Source organism: Coffea arabica, chromosome 4e (assembly GCF_036785885.1).
Source record: "Coffea arabica cultivar ET-39 chromosome 4e, Coffea Arabica ET-39 HiFi, whole genome shotgun sequence".
NCBI lineage: Eukaryota > Viridiplantae > Streptophyta > Magnoliopsida > Gentianales > Rubiaceae > Coffea > Coffea arabica.
The window spans coordinates 10,771,923-10,791,928 of record NC_092317.1 but is presented as its reverse complement, the minus strand read 5'-3'; the positions used below and the strand labels follow the sequence as shown (position 1 = coordinate 10,791,928).

The window sequence follows — 20,006 nt, the reverse complement described above, 5'->3', positions numbered from 1 at the left end:
GTTTTAGTTGTAACTAAACCAAAAGTAGTCATAATGCTTCTAATACTTTAATAATGAGAAAAAGTTTAGAAAGCCACTAAGACATGGCACAATCTTTAATATCAATATAGCTTACTATAAACTTTCACATTTTTCTTTCTTTTGATAGAACAAACTAGTTCATCTATTTAAATTCCACTTAAAGGTGACAACATTATCCTAAAGCTCCAAAATATAAATAGCAAGGTTGGATAAAAATATGAATTGCTACGTTTCCAAATCTTCATATACAAATTAGAATTGAACCATTTTTTTTATATTGCAAAAACATCTTCCTAATCAAAATTGAATTTTCTAACAATTTTTTGTCAAGTCACACTCTAGGCTGAAAGCCTCAATTGTGACCGCCACCCCCAACTACAATCCTTGTATACCAATCCAATTGATACTATAGCACTTGAGTAATTAAAAAACAAACAAAAATTAACATTAGTTTAAATATATACGAAATCTTATTGGATCCTTCAATTAAATTGAATAGACCATAAATTAATGGCAAAAAAGGGGGGAGGAGGGGAAGAAAGAAATAGAAAAAAAGAGGTAGAGAAATGCTTACCTAGATTTATCTTGGTGGAAGCAATCACATGATATACCTTATTTTTTGAGAAATACACAAAATTGTAGATGATTACAAATGTAACCAAAAAACAAAGAAAGAAAGAAAAAAGTGAAGTAAGAAATCAAATCCTGGGAGGAGAAAAGAAAAGAATGAATTTTTGTTTTATTCTTCATAGAAGATGATCAGTAGTAAAAAATGAATTCTAATATTTTTTGACATATTTTAATATTTTACCTTTTATCCATGAAGAAATACCAAATAATAACGTCATCCTATAAATTTAATAAACAAATGCCAGTTGACTATAACACATGACACTATGGGTGAATTTTGAGCTTTTATTTTTTCCTTCTCTTTAGATGTGCTGAATGTTTAAAGTTATTGTAGCAACTTTCATTGCTCAATGACCTAAATTGGACTGGATTTGGCATTCCTCTATAAGGTTGAATTATTTTTAATAGACTTTTCAATCTTTACACTTTGGACAGATATAGTTCAATTAGAATTTACATTTATTACTATTTACGTTATCATTTGAAGTTATATTTGACAAATTAACTTATGTCTTGGTCAGATGTAATTGAACTACAACATTATTATCATTATTATTATTATTTGAATTTATATTTATTTCAACGTGAATTATCATTTAAAATTATATTTGACAAAATAAGTTTCACTTGTTAAAAATTATACAATTACATTGATCTTTTCAAAATGTTATATTTTTCAATTTTTTGCTATTTTGTTAATGTAATGCAAAAGATTATTTAAATCTAATTCCATCTTATTATAAAGAAAAAGATTATTATCGCTACTTAATGCAATACGCATTTTTCTATTTCAATTTTATTTTAATTTGTTCATATTAAAATAATTGGTAACTTTTGACTTTAAGTTTATTCATATTTCTATTAGCATTTAAAGTTATACAAATGAATTGACATTGCCACTTAAGATATTATAGATTTTTATGATCAATTTTATTTTAATTCATTTATACGTTAATATTTGCATTTTATTACTATAAATTTTTTCCTTTATTAATCAAAGGAACGCATTAACGTCTAAATAACAAATATATATTTATTATATTTCATTAAAATGCTCTTCTCTTTTTTTTTTTTTAATGGTAGCGGTTAGATTTGCATGTATTTTTGTCATTATTTTTTTGCCATCAGATTATTCAATAAAGCTTATTTATTATAAGTTCTATCTAATTTGGAGAGAAAAATGCTTTTTCTTAGCCGTTGTGTTATTAGATTATTTAACAAGGCAGTTTACAGATTGTTTGATTCTCCTGTTTTTTCTCTCCTTTATTTGTAATAAGTCAAATAATGCAAGCATTCTTCACCTACTCCACCTTTTGACAATTACCTAAACAGATTAGACAATTACTTTTTTTTTTTACCTTGCAGTTAGGTTGTCCTTCACAAGAATGTCAACCTTTTATGAATTATCAGTTGTATTTCATCTTTTCATAACCATTAGACTGAATACAAAGTACTACATTAGTTTAGCTTTCATACACTACCTTTTTAGATGAAATTATTATCTAGATGAAATTATTATCAATAAACAAACCTTCAATAGTATAGTACACACTGCTACATACACTATCAACTGTTATTCTATTTTATTTGCTTCTCATCCCCACATAGCAGAAAGAAAACTTCCTTCTGTTTCTTGCTTTCTCATCATTTGGTAATACAATTTTTCTTTGCTTTTTCTTCGCCATATCTATGCATTTATATCTTATTGTAGTAAGATATAGATTCTTTTACATGTTTTGTGTTTTGATTTTGCAGCATTGCCTTCAGCACTAAAGACTTTTGGTTTGTCGAGCACTTTACTTTAGGTTAGTCACATCACTCATAACTAGCCTACACAATGTTTGACAAAATGCTGGTTAAGTTTACTTGATATTTACAAGTTTCGTAAGTAAACTACTGGTAGTTACTTACTATTGAATTATATATATTGTGTGACTTATGATTGGAAACTCTATCAATGAACTTTGAAACTGTTTAGTCTATATTTAGATGTGTTTTTTTTTTTTTTTGCTTTTGTGACCATTTTTAGATTGTTCATGTTGAAGATGCTTGCTTATTTCTTTGATGGATAGCTAAACTAATTGAATGTTTGTTTCATTATCAGCTAAATTGTGACAATCAAAACAAAGAAAAAAATCAATTAGACAAGTTGTGACAGCCCCACCTCCCCCTACGGTGAACCAAAAGGGTTCGCCAGACCGCCTGCCTAACTCTCGCCAGAACTCACTACAGTTCTCAAACAAATTACAATGTAAATCTCAAATATTATATCAAATACTCCACGAATTTACATACCACAAGTGAATCGAAATTCAAAATATACATGAGATATTCCATCCAATCACACGAATAAGTTAATACATGTGCTTTCTTTGCCTCGAGCCCTGTGGAGAGAAAATAAATATTTTGGGGTGAGTTAGAAACTCAGCGAGTGTTCAATAAAAATCAATAATCAAATAAGTTTCACAATAGTGCATTTAGATAATGTCATGAATCAGTGATCAAATGTAAATTTATTGCTCTTGTGAGCCAATGAAAACATTGTATTTAAACATCCAACGCTCAAATAGATCAAGTAACAATCAAGCATTACAAGGGAGCCATCGGTGCTCCAACATTTAAGGCAAGTCAAGTGTCATTAAGATGAAGACGTTGGTGTTAAGCACAAGACTTCCAAGCACTCATTTGAGCAAAATCATTGCATGGCACACACGCAAGCATACATGATATGCAATCGAGTAAACAGTGCAAGAAATAGTTCGAAAAGTAACTTTGGAAACAGTTTTGGAATCACTCACCAACCACAGCTTATGATCATCATCCATCATAGATAGTTTCCTTACTCAAGTCCAAGCCCTAGATCATAAATATCATGTCATGCAAAGGAAATTCTAAAATCATCAAGTTCCTCTCACCTTTTGGCATTTTAATCACAACTAAAACTACACTTATCGGATTGAGATGAATATTATGGCGTTTCGAAACTAAGACATAGGCCTACATTTATTATGAAGATCTCCACAGCCAAATCATGCATTGTCATGGTCAAAAATTGAAATCTCAGAGAAAACAGAAAGCTCTCAGTTAAACAAGACATTTGATCAGTCAGGGGTATTTTAGTCATTTCACAAGTTACAGTGCTCCGATTGAGCTGAAATTTTTTGGTAGAAAGCTAACTCAAATCCCTACAACTTTCATGTTTTGAGCAAGAATTGATTTGGCCTTTATCATGGACGAATATGCAATTCAAGTGGTGAGTGCAAACCTGGAATAAAGCTGACAGCAAAGAAATAATTGGGAAACAAGAGATGTCTTCAACAAAACTTAACTTCCATGGCTTAAATCCAACATATAATCATATAAATTCAAGTATCTTTAAAGATTAGTGGGTTGCTAGTACTTTTACCTCATTTTTCCATCAAAACCTAAGAGGAAAGCCACCAAGAAGCTCAAGAAAGTTCTTCCTACAAGGCTCCTCTCCAAGCTTGATTCAAGAGTTTATGGAGCAAACATGTTTCCTCTCTTGTTTGAGCAAGAAATCATGGCTGGAAAATGAAACTTTTCCTCCCTCTTCTCTCTCTATCATCCAGCCACCAAGAAGGAAAAATGGAAGAAGATGGAACAAGTTGGTAGCTTCTTTGGTTTATAAAGAAAATGGGTTGGTCAAGTCTTGAATGGAATTTTGATAAATGTCAATTGGTAATCCCTTCCCTTCAAAATATCTTTGAAATCTTGCCAATAAACCCTTCATTTCCACTCAAATATAGTTTGCACATCCAAATAAGCTTGACTAGTTCAATTAAACCCTTGCAAATGTTTTTAAAATTATTGGACGGAAACAAGAAGGTATAAAATCATATATAAATAATTTTTCAATCACTAAGAAACACAATTCATTCAAAGTAGAAAATTTAAAAAATACATTTCGAAAACACCTTGAATTTTTTTTTCGAGGCGTCACACAAGTTACTAAAATTCTTCACTGAACTGATAAAGGATGTAATAACAGATTTTTATGTCAATCAATACCAGCAAACTGTAACATGCAAGTCCAAGACCAGAATTTCAAAAGTTCAGTGCATAGATCATGCACTGTTGTTCCTGTTTTGTTGCCTTCATAACTGAATTAAAAACAATTGACAGGCAAAGTTCATATTATGTTTGGTGGTAATTTCAATTGGTTTATACAAGTTTAAATGACACTAAATATTTTAAAATATTTTAAAATGCTGCTAAATATTAATGTATTAATGAATTAAAATAAAATTCACAAGAAAATAATATAATATATTAAGTGGCAAAGTAAGTTCATTTTAAATGCTAATACTCCAATTTCTCTCCATTTTAGTAATATACATACTTTACGTATACATTTACACATGACACTCAATTCAAAAACATTTCTTCAAATTTTGCTACCTTTAAACACTTCAAGGTGGGCACTATGCACAGCCAAGCCTTACTAGTGTAAACATGAAAAGAGAAAAATAGCATAGAAGATGAAATGTCAATAGTTACAAATAAATTCCTTCGTAGAAAGAAAAGATAACTAAATATTTGATTGATTTGTATCCACGAAAAAAATTATAAAACAAAAAACAAAAAAGAAATAGATTATTCAAGTGAAATGCATCTAGCTAAATATTTTATTGATTTATAACCAAGAAAAAAGTTATAAAATTTTTCGAAAACACCCCTAAATATAGCTAATCTATATGAAGCACAGTTTTAAAGCGTTTCAAATACTATGAGATAAACATGGAGAAATCAAATCAAAGTAAGGGTACGTTTGGTTCTCCGTAGAATTGGGGTTTAGAATTGGAATTGGGGCTCCAATTCCAATTCTTGTGTTTGGATATTATTTTTCCTATAGAATTAGAATTGAATTGCAATTCTAAATCCATCGAATTCCGTAGTTCCAATTCTTTGGCTGGACCAAAGAATTCCAATTCCAATTCCACGCTTGAACTCTTAAATCGGGTCAATACGCGGGTCTTTTACGGGTAAAATCTAAAAAATGGGTCAACTATAAAATTGATGGAAAAAACTCAAACGTCTCTCTTCTCTTCCCATTATCGATCGCCATATCTAATGCTCTGTTGGAGCATTCCTGCCGCCGCCTCCTCCACTTGTGCTGGCCACTGCATAACACAGGTTGAAATTATGGGGTTTTAATTAGTTTCTGTCAGCCTTCCCCTTCCCTTCCAGTGAATGAATTGAGAATTGATTCGATGAGTGAAGAATGAAATTTCATTACCAATTTGGCAAAATTCATTGATCAATTCCATCTTAGCGTCCAAGGACAAACAAAAGTGCCCAACTTCTTCGTTATTTCCTTGAAGCTGATACTTGTTCAGGAGAGAACGAGGAATAGTCTCTATTATTAGCAGTCTCTCCCTAGCATCAGGAGAGAACGACATGGCTTTGTAATTTACTCCCTACTATTCCAGATTTTTCAGATAGAATTAGAGTATATAAAGGTAACTTCATAATTTTATTTTTTTCTATTAAACATTATTTTTTTAAGGTATTTTTTTGATAATTTGTGGTATTGATTGATTCTATGCGATTATTATTATTATTTTAAGCTTGTAATTTACGATGTTATGAGAACAAAAGAACAAGTTGGTCTTTGGTTTCCATTTTCTTGTTTGTTTGAGTTTTAGTTAATTAGTCAAAATTTGTCTTGGAACCCATTCGGGATAATGCCTGACTCATAGGATTTGAGAGTACTTATTAGGAACTTGGACATTTTTTTATTGATTCTGAGGCTTTTGGAAAAATCAACTTTGATTAGAAGTAAACAACTTTCATGAAACTTGAGAAGAAAAAAGTTGATGGAAATTGTCCTGCCCCTGATCGTGGTGAATTTTGAGCTCTCTGTTTTTTGGTTTCTTCTTGTCGATAGTACATTGAGGAGGATAGGAGTTGAAGATAGGCATAGACTAACTTTTGTATTCCATTGTTGCTCTGATTGTCCACTGTCACTTGATTGATTATTTTCCCTTGAACTTTGATGAAAATTGGAGAGCTCATACTGTAAAAGTTGAAAGGATTAATCATGATATGAAAAGGGAACCTTTTTGTTAGTGTTTTCTTGTTGAATTTTTTGTGTTGTTTTGTCTTTAGACAAGTAAATTGTTGAATGAAATTCTGGTTGATCTGTATTTGAATGGAATTTTGTGATCCCTTTTGTTTCTTATGGTGGATGGTGTGTAATATGAAGAACATACCTAGATATTGATGAATAAAAGGTTGATCCTGGCAAAATTTTAAGTGAACAGCCTCTGCAACGACTAATTTTCTCATCAGAGAATTCATCGTCTTTGAGTTTGCTCAATATCAAGGGATGCTCATGACTGAAATGTTGGATCTACTCCATTAATTCTCTCTTGTGTGTGTGTTGTGTGAGATAGAGGAGAGAAAATGAGGGAGTGCTGAATTTAGTTCTCTGAGCCTTAGAGCTTAATTATCAACTTTCCTGGCCAATGGCTGCTGAAATGTATATTAAGAAAAAAGGTGAAAAATGCTTTACTTAAAGATCAACATAGCTTAAACCTTTTATACTGCATATTCTTTGCTCTTAGTAGTAGCTAACAAATTGGAACTCACTTTCTTACCGAGGAAGTAGTCTTCATATTCACAAAAGTTTTAACACATCCTAATAAAGCATAAACAGTTTGCGTGAAAAAAAATTGTAGCTAATTATGTTTACCAACAACTTGCACAAACTAATGAATTACAAAATTGTAGCTAATTCCTAAGCGATCTCTAAAGTATTAAAGGTGTATAAGCCAATATATTTGTTTCTGTCAATAGTTGTATTCACAAGCTGTAAATGTAATATTTCGGGAAAGGCAAAAATATTATTGCAGATTATTATGTCAGAGGTTTCATTAGCTATCATTTTAGCTTCAATTGACTATGTAGAATTTAACACACTCACTTTTTAAAATTTGGTCTTTTGACTTGCCTTTTCTTATTGTTGTCGTGATTTTGAATTGCAGAATTTGGATATTGACATGGATAAGGAAGGAGACGAGCAAAAAACAAAAAAGAGAAAAGTGGTAGTTGCAAATTATATGGTAACAGTAGCCACATTAGTAGTTTGGTGGCATGAGAAACATATAGTAAAGGAGCCTTACTTGGACTTTAAAGTAGCACGTGAAATATATCTAAGGCGTCTTTACTATGGAAACAATAGAGTTTGTGCAGAGCAACTTAGACTCAATAAACATTGTTTTACTGTTTTATGTACAAATTTAAGAGAGCATTGTGGGTTGAGGGATACTAGAAATATTACTGTTGAAGAAGCAGTTGCAATGTTTCTCTATGTTCTTGCTCATAACTTCAAGAATCGCACTGTCAATTTTAATTTCATAAGATCAGGTGAGACAGTTAGTCGATACTTTAATATAGTTCTATGTGCTATCATAAAATTGGGGAGACACTATCTTATCCAGCCTGAAACGGAAATGGAAGGTTACGAGCATGAAAAGTGGGAATGGTTTCAGGTAATCAATATTTTTTGATATGGGAATGAAAAGTGGGAATGGGAATGAATTCTTCTCCCATCCAAACAAAGAATTTGGAATTCCAAATGAATTCTGTATCAATTCTATGCATTATCCAAACAAAAGAATTCCAATGTTTTGGAATTCCAATTCATAGAATTCTAATTCTATAGAATTCCAATTCCAATTCAATTTCAATTCTGTAGAAACAAACGCACCCTAAGTGTATTGTATCGTACTGACATGGGAAGAGGAAACAGAGTTTTTCATTACAACTATAATATTGCGACCATTTTGCTCTTTCTGGTAAGAGTAAAATTGGTAATTCAAAAAAAGACATATTTTTTTAACATCAAACTCTACCCACGCTTTATATATAGAAATATATACTTTTTTTTTTTTAAGAATTCGCCGAAGAACAATCAAGCAAGAGCACAACTTTCCAACACGCGTTCCATTATGTACTTCAAATAAACTACTCTTTTAAAACTCTATTTGACAACTTTAACTTCTTTTTTGGGTCAAAAGTAACAACTTTAACAATTCTATTTGATTAAATTCGGATTAAATTAGTTATTAATGTTTCGGCGAAAAAAAATGTAGTCACAAAAGTATTCAATTCCGACCAAATTAGTCTTTAATTGTTTGATCTAAAATCTGTGGTCCATAACGTTTATTAATTGACCATATTAGTGTCTAATGTTTAACAAAATCTAATACAATATGATATGCAAAAATATCATACCTATCATTGGCCTATATGACAAAATCCTGGTGGGTTTACCCTGTAGTCAATGCCAATGTATAGAAAGATCAAGAAAAATTACAAAATTTTAAAAAGTCTAAAAAATATATAAAATAACGGTAACCTATTCACTTTTGTCGAACCGAAGATAATTAATAGATATAAAAATTTATTATTTATACATCAAAGTATATAGAACCACCTGTCCAACCTATAATGGTTAACCTATTTTTTTTAAAAAAAACAAAAGCTCATAAAATGAATAAGTATATAGAGCACATGCACAGTGCTTGCTTTATTTCAGCATTAAATTGGACATTTTATAATAATTTCCACTTAATTTTTATAGTTTAAAAACTAAGTAAAATTTTCCACTTAATACACAACAATTATGAGAAAATTACATAAAATAAATGAAAAATCACAAATTTTAAAAATCTAAAAAATTAAGTGTAAAGTATCCTAAAAGCGTCAATTTAATATCGCAATAAGGCATGCATTGTGCATCTACTCTATTTGTTTATATTTTGACCTTTTTTTTTTAATAAAACTTGATCAAAACTTATAATTTTTTTTGTCAAGAGATTAAAACTTATAATTTGTATATGCACTTTTGCACACTTTTTTTTATGTGCAAAGCGTAAAATTAGCAACATTACGAGTCACTACCTTCATTTGGTCAAAAGCAAATGCGTTTTAGTCTCCGAGCGAAATTCTCCCTCAAGTTCCCCGGTTACCTTTTTGGTCTGCCGACCCCTTCCTTGGAAAAGGTTAGCAGCTGTCATTTGACCAAATAAAAAAGAAAAATAGTTAAGTAGCACTTAAATGGACCAAATTAGCCTTGCAAATAAAAGTTGAGACATCACATTGTTTCAATTTAAAATTGGAGGACTAAATTAAAAATAGTTGGAGGACTATTTGAGTCCGATCATTTTTCAAAGCTTAAGCCATATGAAAAGGTTGACCAAAAAAGTTCCCCGTGATTAATTTGGGCGTACAAGATTTTTTTTTTTTTTTTTTGGTGGCAAAACCCCGTCCATGGGGTGGGGATGCCAGCCCTAATTTATTTGAATAAAAATGTGAAGATGATACAAGATAATTATTCTAAAAGTGGCTCTGTTTGGATTCTTCTGTTTTTTAAAAACTAATTTTTTAAATACTATAAAAAATTTTAAAAAGTACTCTAAAAGGTATTCTAAAAAGTAGTCTATTTTTTTTTTAATATTTAAAAAATATTCTAAAATATATTTTAAAAACTCTACTACTCTTAAATATTCCAAAATATACTCTAAAAACTTTGCTACAGTAAAATTTTTTAAAAACACCCCCAAAAATAGCTAATCTAATATTTAAAACTCCCAACTTTTTCATAGTTTTAGAATGTTGGTTTTTTAAAATTGTAAAAATTCTTTCTTGCCTTTTTAATTAGTTAGTTTTCAATAATTATATGAATTAAAAAAATCAAAAGTGGTTATACCAATATAGTTTAGATTTTAGCATTCATCAAGTTTGAAATCACTGAGATAAAAAGTTTATAAATATGAGGGTACATAGAGCAAATATGAAGTAAAAAAGGAAGTCATAGCTTTTAGTTAATTAACTTTACTATGTTGAACGTTCCTTTGTATCAAATAGAAAATATACCATAATTAAAAACTATCTTTAAAAAGCCTACTTTGTATGAAAATACCAAAATAATTATTCAAAATCATTTGCTTATTATTGTCAATGAATTACTTTTAAATTATTTTTGATATTAGAAACTCTATATATGGGTTTGTTATGAATATATTTTGTTGACTATTGATGAACAGGTTTATGATTGAGTTATTTTACTCAAACTATAATCAGATATTAACTGATAATGGGTGAAGAAATTATGACTAGAACAAGAACTCTCAAATTATAAATAAGAAACATCAGTAATTAATTAATTTTGATTTAATTATGCCCACAATTCCACTTTTAAACTAACCTTTATATGGTCCAATACCAACAAAAACATGATAGGGTTTTTCTTTTCGGATCTCTGTCTCAATCAGGGCTAACATTTTTTTTCCCTAATTGTCAAACTATTGAGTACCTCGAGGTCAAAATAGTGGTCTAATTTTTTTTCGATATTCGAGTACTCCACCTCTTCAAATTTTCAATCTTCAAAATTCTGGTCTGTTTGGATTGTGAATTATTAGAGATATTTTTACTGTAGCACTTTTTGTGATGTGATGTATGTGAGATAAAAAGGTAATTGGGAAGGTAAAAAGGTGTATTAAAAATTGTAATAATGATGTAAGCAAATAAATTTGGGGAAATAAAGCCCAATCCAAACAAACCGATTCCTCAGATCAAAGTACAGATATTCTAGGGTTTTGATACTACCTATTAGCACATAAAAACACATAGCAAAAATATTTTTGACATATATAAAAATGCGTGGAAAAAGAGATGAGCTACGTCCAACTCACATATTGAGACTGGCATGAAATCTAGCCACTTTATAAATAATCAAGACTTAATTTCATTGGTCTTTCATAATTTTCTTCTCACTCTAACACTACTAAAACACCCTATATATAGTTCATAAGACTTGATAATTTAGAAACTATTAAGACAAGAAACTACTAAATAATTGCTCTCTACTTTAAATCAGTAAATTAACCACTAAAATTTGACAAGAACAAGAACGTCTGGATTATAATTAGGAAACTTTAATACTTATGAAGTTGAGTTCAATTATGCCAACACAAAACCTTGCTAGGATCATGTATACTTTTACTCGAAAGAATTTTCCAACTCAGATTTAGTGAGATGAAGGATAGGAATTTAAAGTGCTAAGATTGAATATCCTTCATGCTTGCATCAGCTAGTATTTTTGTGGCTAGTCTAGTCCAAAACAATAACAAATTTTCAGCCTAAAATTGTATCTGCATGGTGGTCCTTTTTTTTTTTTTTTTTGTGCGTCAAACGGCAACATGTATCTGCATGGTGGTAGTGGTCCATTTTCAACGCGTTTTCACTTCAAGTCCTGTCGTCCTGAGGGCAAATTTGTCTTTTTACTCTGAAGACCAAATGTCAAATCCAAATACTAAGACACGCCAGACCAAAGGTCGTAGTCTCGTAGACCTCTCAATTCCATTTGAAATTTGACCAATTCAGCTACTCTTTTAATTGTGATGCCAATATTACTTCCTTACACCAGTGACCAGTGCCTTTCGTCCCTTAGCTCTCTTCTGCTATTTTCTTTCTTTCCACAGTAATGGATCACAAATTGTTGTACAAGATTTATCATCATATTCAAATTACAGCCATTCTCTTCACTATCTTGGTGGATGGAATTGTATGCTTTTACACAAATTCAAGCGATTGCATGCCTCAGAGCTGTGGGAATGGATTGAACATAGTGTATCCCTTTTGGATTCCAGGCAGGCAAGAGTCATATTGTGGCTCACCAACGTTCAATATCACCTGCAGGGACAAGAACCCCATCTTAAAGATCTCTGATGATGATTATATCATCAGGGATATATTTTACATGAATAATTCCCTTTTGCTATCTCAAGCTGAGTTGTATGATGTTGGTAATAGATGTCCAACCCCTCAACATAATTTTAGCACTGGAGGAACTCCATTCTGCTACGGCCCTGAAATTGTGGACCTTTTCTTCTTCTACAATTGCACTGAGCCGTATCAAGAAGAGACATATGCTGTGGATTGTGCCAGTAATGTTAGCCATCATGCTTTTGCTGTTTTTCATACCGAACTCCTGGACGGCAGGAACCATTCGGAACTGTCATGTCAACCTCCAGTTAGTGCACCAGTAACTATTGATTCCCTGAAAAGATTGTTAAGCATGAATTATACCGATGTATTGAAGAAAGGATTCGTTCTGCAGTGGGATGGAGACAGTTGCAGCAAATGCAGGAGTAGTGGAGGGGAGTGCGGTTCTTATGACAATGAATTTGTGTGTTACTGTGATGACCATAAACACCTAAAAACCTGTGATGAAGGTAAGCAGGGAAGAGTTTTGCATTCAATAGAAAATCTTTTGCACATTCCTTACAAATATGATTGCTGATACATGTGTACTGTAGGGGTGAGCAAATTCGGTACATATCGAATTCATAATCGAATTCAAATTCAATTTGATAATTTGAAATCGGGTATTTGGTAATATGGTACAAATTCGGTACGTACCGAATTCATCGAATTTTAATATGGTATGAAATAGGTAATGAAATTATGAATTTGGTAATAATCGATTTTGCATTCAAATTCGGTAAAATGAAATAGGGTACCGCATTACTGTATTCGAATACCAAATTAGTTTATAAAATTATATAATATATAGATAAATGCTATTTAGTGTTAGTATATACTACTAATATATTATTATATTATATAGATAAATGCTATTAATAATTGTTAGTATATGGTATTATCATGTACTTATAATAATAATAATATATAATAATGTACAATATATTATTTTAGTATTTTTTAATTGTTATATGACTATAATAATACAAATATATAGTAATACATAACAATATAACATAACTATAATACTTATTATTTTATACATGAGTAACATGACTAGAATTAGATAATAATTAATACATATATGTATAATACTAAATATTAAACAATAAACATAATTAGTAATTAGAATTTAGATATTGGTAATTTGATACATCATTCATGTTTGAATTATTGAATATTTGAATACGTAACCTGTAACTTGCAAGCATTAGTATGCTCTAAATTTATATTACATATTTAACATAAAAATTCATATTCTCTATTCACTAATCTTAAGGTTTTAAGTATGGCAAGACAACTAAGCAGTGTAAGTGAATGCATATGAGTTACAAATTACTGTATTAGTGTATTGACTTTCACAATAACATATGTAAGTAAATAAGTTTTATTTTGATTTGAAATAAATTATAAGTTTGTAACTAATATAACTTATCACTAATCATTGTAATTTGTAAGTTTGTAACTAATATTACTTATTATTAATCATTGTAAATTATAAATTCATAAATTATCACTAATCATTGTACAGTTTAAGGTTTATTCTAGTTTAAATTAATCACTTTTTATGTGTTCCTTAAATCATAGACTAAGGATTCTAGGTATAAGTGATCAAATAAATGCCAATTAAATTAAACTACAAAATGATTAGAACATAAGTAATGTGTTAAATTATGAATAAATTTGGGGATCAAATTAGTAATAATTTTTAAAAATCAGTTTTTTTTATAAATAAATTCGGTTAACCGAATTCATTACCATTTTCGAATTCGAAATCGGTTGCGAAATGAATTCGGTTATAGCCAATTCGAAATTGAAAGTGGTTTAAATTTCTATAAGTCAAATAACCGAATTCACTGAATTCAACTAATCGAATTACCAAATTTGTACCATTTGCTCACCCTAGTATACTGCATGGTCAATACTGACATCACTAATCAAATCAATCCTTTTGTTGCTATACCAAACCTTATGGACTTAATTCTTAACCCTGAACCCTGCCGAATGTGTCGGAGCTAGTCTTTTTCCGATGACTGAGAAACTCAGACTTTTTCGTTACTAAAGTTGACCTGCGAGAAACCTTCAAAAGCCGGCAACTTTTGAAGGCTCCCGCAGACCTTAATAAACCCAAACCCCAAACCCCCCCGAACCGATGTGGGATAGAAACCCCACAGGGGTGCCCCGCTGCTAAGAAGTAAAGACCCCCCAGACACCCACTGAAATGGAGAGATCACCTCCCCGAGGTTTCTGTCTTTTTCCGATGACTGAGAAACTCAGACTTTTTCGTTACTAAAGTTGACCTGCGAGAAACCTTCAAAAGCCGGCAACTTTTGAAGGCTCCCGCAGACCTTAATAAACCCAAACCCCAAACCCCCCCGAACCGATGTGGGATAGAAACCCCACAGGGGGTCGGAGCTAGTCAAAATGATTTATTTCCAATATGCCTGCCAGTTGTGTAACTTTCCTGGCAATTCTCTTAGGTTCAATTGATTTTCTTTTATCTTAAGAAGAATTTCCGCATTTGCATAATTAGATAGTTTTATTCCTATACCATCGAAAGTACGTTACCAGCGAAATTAACCTGACAAGATGGAATTATTTTGTAATGTGAACTGCCAAAAATGGAAGGGTAGAAAGTTCAAAGTAGTGAAAAACTATTTCTTCATCTGATTCATATTTCTGTTGATACGGGGGTTATTCTGCAGGTAAGAATCGTTCACAAAGGCTGAGAAATGTAATAGGTATGATACTATTCTCCATAATTTAGTTCTATTAATGCTGATTATGATTAAGTGATTCGGTTTTCATGTGATGGTATTTAATATTACAGGAATTTCAGCAGCAGGAGTACTACTGGCAACAATAATAATCATCTCTGTAGTAATTCACCGCATCATAAACAAGAAACCAGCTTATAGGTCCATCTTACTATTATTTAAGAAGACATCAAAAGAAAATCTGATCCTTGAAGCCGCCATCAAGCAATATGGATCCCTTGCCCCAAGAAGATACAGCTATTCCGATATCAAGAGAATGACTAACTCCTTTAAAGATAAACTCGGCGAAGGTGGATATGGGAAAGTTTACAAAGGAAATCTTTTTGCCGGCCGTCCTGTTGCAGTAAAGATTCTGAATACATCCAAAGGAAGTGGAGAGGAATTCATCAACGAGGTCGCAAGCATTAGCAGAACATCCCATGTTAACATTGTTGCTTTATTAGGATTCTGCTTTGAAGGTCAGAAAAGGGCTCTCATCTATGAATTCATGCCTAATGGATCTTTGGAGAGATATATACATGGTGAAACAACGTCAAAGACTGATGGTCACCTGGGATGGGCAAAACTTTATCAAATTGCATTGGGGATAGCTCGAGGACTTGAATACCTGCATAGAGGGTGCACCATGCGGATTTTGCACTTTGACATTAAACCTCACAATATACTTCTTGATGACGACTTTTGTCCTAAAATTTCTGATTTTGGTTTGGCAAAGCTGTGCTCCAGGAAAGAAAGTGTCGTGTCAATGCTAGAAGCGAGGGGAACGGTTGGTTATATTGCCCCAGAAGTAATCTGTAGAAACTTTGGAGTTGTTTCGCCCAAGTCCGATGTCTACAGCTATGGAATGATGCTTATGGAAATGGTTGGAGGAAGAAAGAACGTCAGTGTTAAAGCAAGTCATACAAGTGAAATATACTTTCCTCACTGGGCGTATCAGCATATGATACTTGAAAAGGACTTCAAATTGAAAGGTGTAATGACTCCTGAAGAAGATGAAATTGCAAGAAAGATGGCCCTAGTGGGTTTATGGTGCATACAGGCTGATCCATCGCAAAGACCAGCAGTAAGCAAGGTGATAGAAATGCTGGAAGGTAGCTTAGAGGCCTTGGAGTTCCCTCCAAAACCCTTCTTTGGTTCTCCTTCAAGATCACCAGAGGCATCTTCCATTACGATAGCTGAGTCATGATGCAACAGCATTCAAAGCTCTTCTTTCCATTCTCTAATTTCCGCTCTGAATTTCAGCTTGTTGTATATATTTTACTCGTCCCTGAGAATTTGGCTTATTTATGAAATTCCCATCATTCTGGTGAAGACCAAAACAAAAGACATAGATACGCATTCTAATTAATTCTTACATCTCTCTCCATTTGAACTAAGTGATGCTTCTAGCATTTTTCTGCCAATTAAAATTTACGAGGCATCTTTATTCACATCGCTCGGTATGAACTCTATGAAATTTGTAGGGCATATAAAGAAGGAATAAGGAAGAAGGTGAAACTAGGACTGTCAATGGGACTGGACCAGCTCGAGCTCGGCTCATTCGGCCCGACAAAAAGCCCGATGAATCCGATATTTTTGTGAGCCGGTCTGAGTTTGAACCTAAAAATTAAGCCCGAATTAAATATGAACCAAGCTTGGGCCCTATTAAGCTCAAATCCGATATAACCCCGGCCCTTTAATTATCTATATATATATATATAATATTTTTATTTTTATATTATGAATAATTGTATGTCCAAATATATTATTATTAAATACTAAATATATATATATATATTTATTACAAAATATAAAAATATATCTAAAGACTCTTCCATGATCTTTCTTGAGAGCCAATATTAGTAATGCACAACTGAATCTCTAACTTTTCTTATTGGTTGAATAAATTTTTGTGCTGGCATAATATTGTTTGATTTCTTTTTGATCTACAAACACAAATCATCAAACATGTTTGGATTCAAATCACAAGATTATAAAAAAAGTTTCAACTTTTAAAGATGTATTGGCTTATTATCGCATGTTTCATTACTATTTTTCATGTATTTTGAACGAATTAAATATAAATATTGTTGAAAAAGTTTTGGTTTATATGCTTTTTAAGAACTATTATTTGTTCATATTTGGTTTTAATATTATAGTTTTGTAAATGTCAAATTAGTTTTACAACTTAATAGTTGTAGTAATTATATTAAGAAAATTAAGGAGTACTAAGTGAGTTTTGGCTAAACCCGATTAAGGCTCACAACCCGAATATCATGTGAGTTGAATATAAGATTCACATTTATGAACCCGAAACTTATAGCTCGAAACTCAAAAATGTTCCAAATTAAATGAGTTGAGTTTGAATTTATGAAAGCCCGGCTGATTAGGCCCGATTGACAGGCCTAGGTGAAACAAAAAGGCAGGACTCTTCTATTTGCAGTACCTAACTAAATTTTATAACGGCAAAACTAGACAACCGAAATTGACCTGTGGCCTTGCTGCATCATCTGATGAAGCTCCATTTTTCTGCTAATTAATAAGAATCATCTGACTATTCAGGTAGGTTGGCTAGAATTAGAAAGAGTCTCATAGGTTCTGCTGCGCACTAGGTTAGGGTAGAGTTCAAATTCTGCCTAGTGCATGTAAAGGAGAAACTTTTGAATCCCTTTGGGTTAAAAAATATAAAGGGCCGAGTAGTACACTTCTATGGCCAAGAGATAGATTTCTTCCCCTTTAGGCTTCAATTGGCCTCTCCCAAATTTTTGAATAGTGTTGACTTGTGTAAAAATAAATAAATGAACTGCACCTCTAGTTTTGAACTGCACCTCACCGCTGACCACCGGATATAGCAATGGTTTCGAAATCTACCCTAATGTTTACGATTGGAAGTGTATTGAAGCCTCTAATTGAGTTCGAGCTTGCTTAGTTTTAGCTTTGATTTCAATAAAATTGTTTGAGTTCAAACTAGTTCCAGACAAATATCAACTAACATGAATATAACTCATATATTACATGGTAAGACAGACATGTGAGAATTTTAAGGCAATCTTACTTGGTATGCTTGACCATCTTCAATATTCAATATCTATTTCAAAAAATAGTTTTTGAGGTAGGTTTTCACTTTAGTTAAGTACCAACTTTAGTCAATTCTACTACATACAAAGAAAATAAAATGTACAAACTGCATGTGCATAAATTGGCATAATATCTGGTTTTATTGTTTGTTCAAGGCAAGTACAACTCATAATTTTGCAAGCTTAAGAGTTACATCGCCATCTTTAGCATTTTCTGAAACTTTGCACACAATTGTAACTCTTGATGATGCTATCAAAGCTTTGTTCTTAAGAGTTTGAGGAATTTGTCTTCCAGAACATCACTTCCCATACCTGCACCAAGTAATTTATTATTTCAATTAACATCTTTAATTTAGTAGTAATCATGCAAAGGACATCAAGTGTGACAAGTTAATACCTAACAATAATTGTGACAAAATGTAAATTATTTTTGGTGCATCAAGTCAAGAAAAAAAAAATGGTAGCAAAGTACCTGAATAGTTTTGCCAACACTGATAGAGGTTGCCTCAGCAAGAACCAAGTCACCAATCTGTGCACTATTGAGATGGTTAATGCTGAGTTGAATTCCTGCAATCCTCCGTCTCCCGTTGGCTAAGTAGGCTCCCAGGCTCGCCAGTCCCTCGGCTATCATTGCAGACACCCCTCCATGCAATACCTCAAACGGCTGTAGAAGAAATTCGAACTTTTTTCTCATTGCTACAGCATATTTTCAGCAGTATATGTTCTCAAATTTACGTTTTTTAAACGGGTTCTTACAATCCAAGCATCGCTATAGTATATTTTCTATAATATAATTTTTCTTCAAAAAATCTAAACACATATGATCCAAATTACTTTTTCATTTTTCTTTATTCTGTGGTTGGCGTGTCAAAATAGGTTATCAACGAAGGATAGACAACTAGCATGAGGGTCTATCTAGCATGAGGGATGCCAGTGGACGTCTACTGCACTCTGTGTTCTGCTACTATGTTTTTAGGCTTGGACCGAATATCGACTCGATCGAGCTCAGAAGTCAGGAGTTAATGGATTCGATCAGAGTTGAATCGAATGGCGTTATAAATAAAAATTATTTAAAAATTAAAATATGGTATGTAAAATACCTAAGAGCATGTTAATATTAATAAAGATATATTCATATATATATATATATATATATTTGATGTTTCAAACAAATTTAACAAGAAAATACCCGTTTGAATTGGCCATTTTTCAAAAATAAAATTTTCAAATACAATACTACAGTAATACACAATAACTCAAAAAAATATCTCATCCATACAATATATCAAATACTTTAAAAAAATTTTATAGTAAAAATTTTTCATATACACTGCTATAGTAAAATTTTTCAAAAACACTCCCAAAAACAGCTAATCTAAACGGAACCAGAACGATCAATTAGCAATTTATATTATTGAATGAATATTAACAAGTTTAGAAAAGTATGGATTTGATTGAAAAATAACACCAAACTTTAGAACAACATCTATAAAAGTATGAAATATTTGAGGTATATTAATAATTTTTAACAATCTAGGGATCAAAACATAATATTGAAAATATTTTAACCTTTTAAAAAAAAACCTTTGACATCAAACCGATTCTTCCGGTCAACCCGATTTTTTGACTTGATTTGACCGAGTTTCTATCTATCCAATTTTTAGGATAACTCGAACCAAACACTTAATCAGTTTCTAGTTCAATCTGAAAGTTCAATCGATCAGACTGG

The 20,006-nt window shown here is 31.7% G+C and overlaps 1 protein-coding gene and 2 long non-coding RNA genes across 3 annotated transcripts; 2 read left to right on the top strand and 1 right to left on the bottom strand.

Annotated features, from left to right (window-relative positions):
• Window positions 1–5,458: 5,458 nt before the first annotated feature.
• LOC140006036 (uncharacterized) lies at window positions 5,459–7,984 on the top strand. Its single transcript, XR_011813621.1, has 2 exons — window positions 5,459–6,131; window positions 7,659–7,984. It is a non-coding gene; the product is annotated as an uncharacterized lncRNA (long non-coding RNA).
• Window positions 7,985–12,163: 4,179 nt separating this feature from the next.
• LOC113740741 (LEAF RUST 10 DISEASE-RESISTANCE LOCUS RECEPTOR-LIKE PROTEIN KINASE-like 2.1) lies at window positions 12,164–16,407 on the top strand. The gene is made up of 3 exons (XM_027268269.1): window positions 12,164–12,914; window positions 15,150–15,185; window positions 15,275–16,407. The coding sequence occupies exons 1-3, from the start codon at window positions 12,164–12,166 to the stop codon at window positions 16,405–16,407; spliced, it is 1,920 nt and encodes a 639-aa protein (XP_027124070.1).
• Window positions 16,408–18,391: 1,984 nt separating this feature from the next.
• On the bottom strand, window positions 18,392–19,384 carry LOC113740740 (uncharacterized). Its single transcript, XR_011813622.1, has 2 exons — window positions 18,750–19,384; window positions 18,392–18,589 (listed from the first exon to the last, which is right to left on the bottom strand). It is a non-coding gene; the product is annotated as an uncharacterized lncRNA (long non-coding RNA).
• Window positions 19,385–20,006: the final 622 nt, after the last annotated feature.

What these genes read in the sequence shown, in the direction of transcription:
- LOC113740741 (XM_027268269.1), top strand. Translation starts at nt 12,164, where the DNA reads ATGGATCACAAATTGTTGTACAAGATTTATCATCATATTCAAATTACA. An exon ending in CCTAAAAACCTGTGATGAAG is followed by an intron (nt 12,915 to 15,149) that starts GTAAGCAGGGAA and finishes GTTATTCTGCAG; the next exon opens with GTAAGAATCGTTCACAAAGG. An exon ending in AAGGCTGAGAAATGTAATAG is followed by an intron (nt 15,186 to 15,274) that starts GTATGATACTAT and finishes TTAATATTACAG; the next exon opens with GAATTTCAGCAGCAGGAGTA.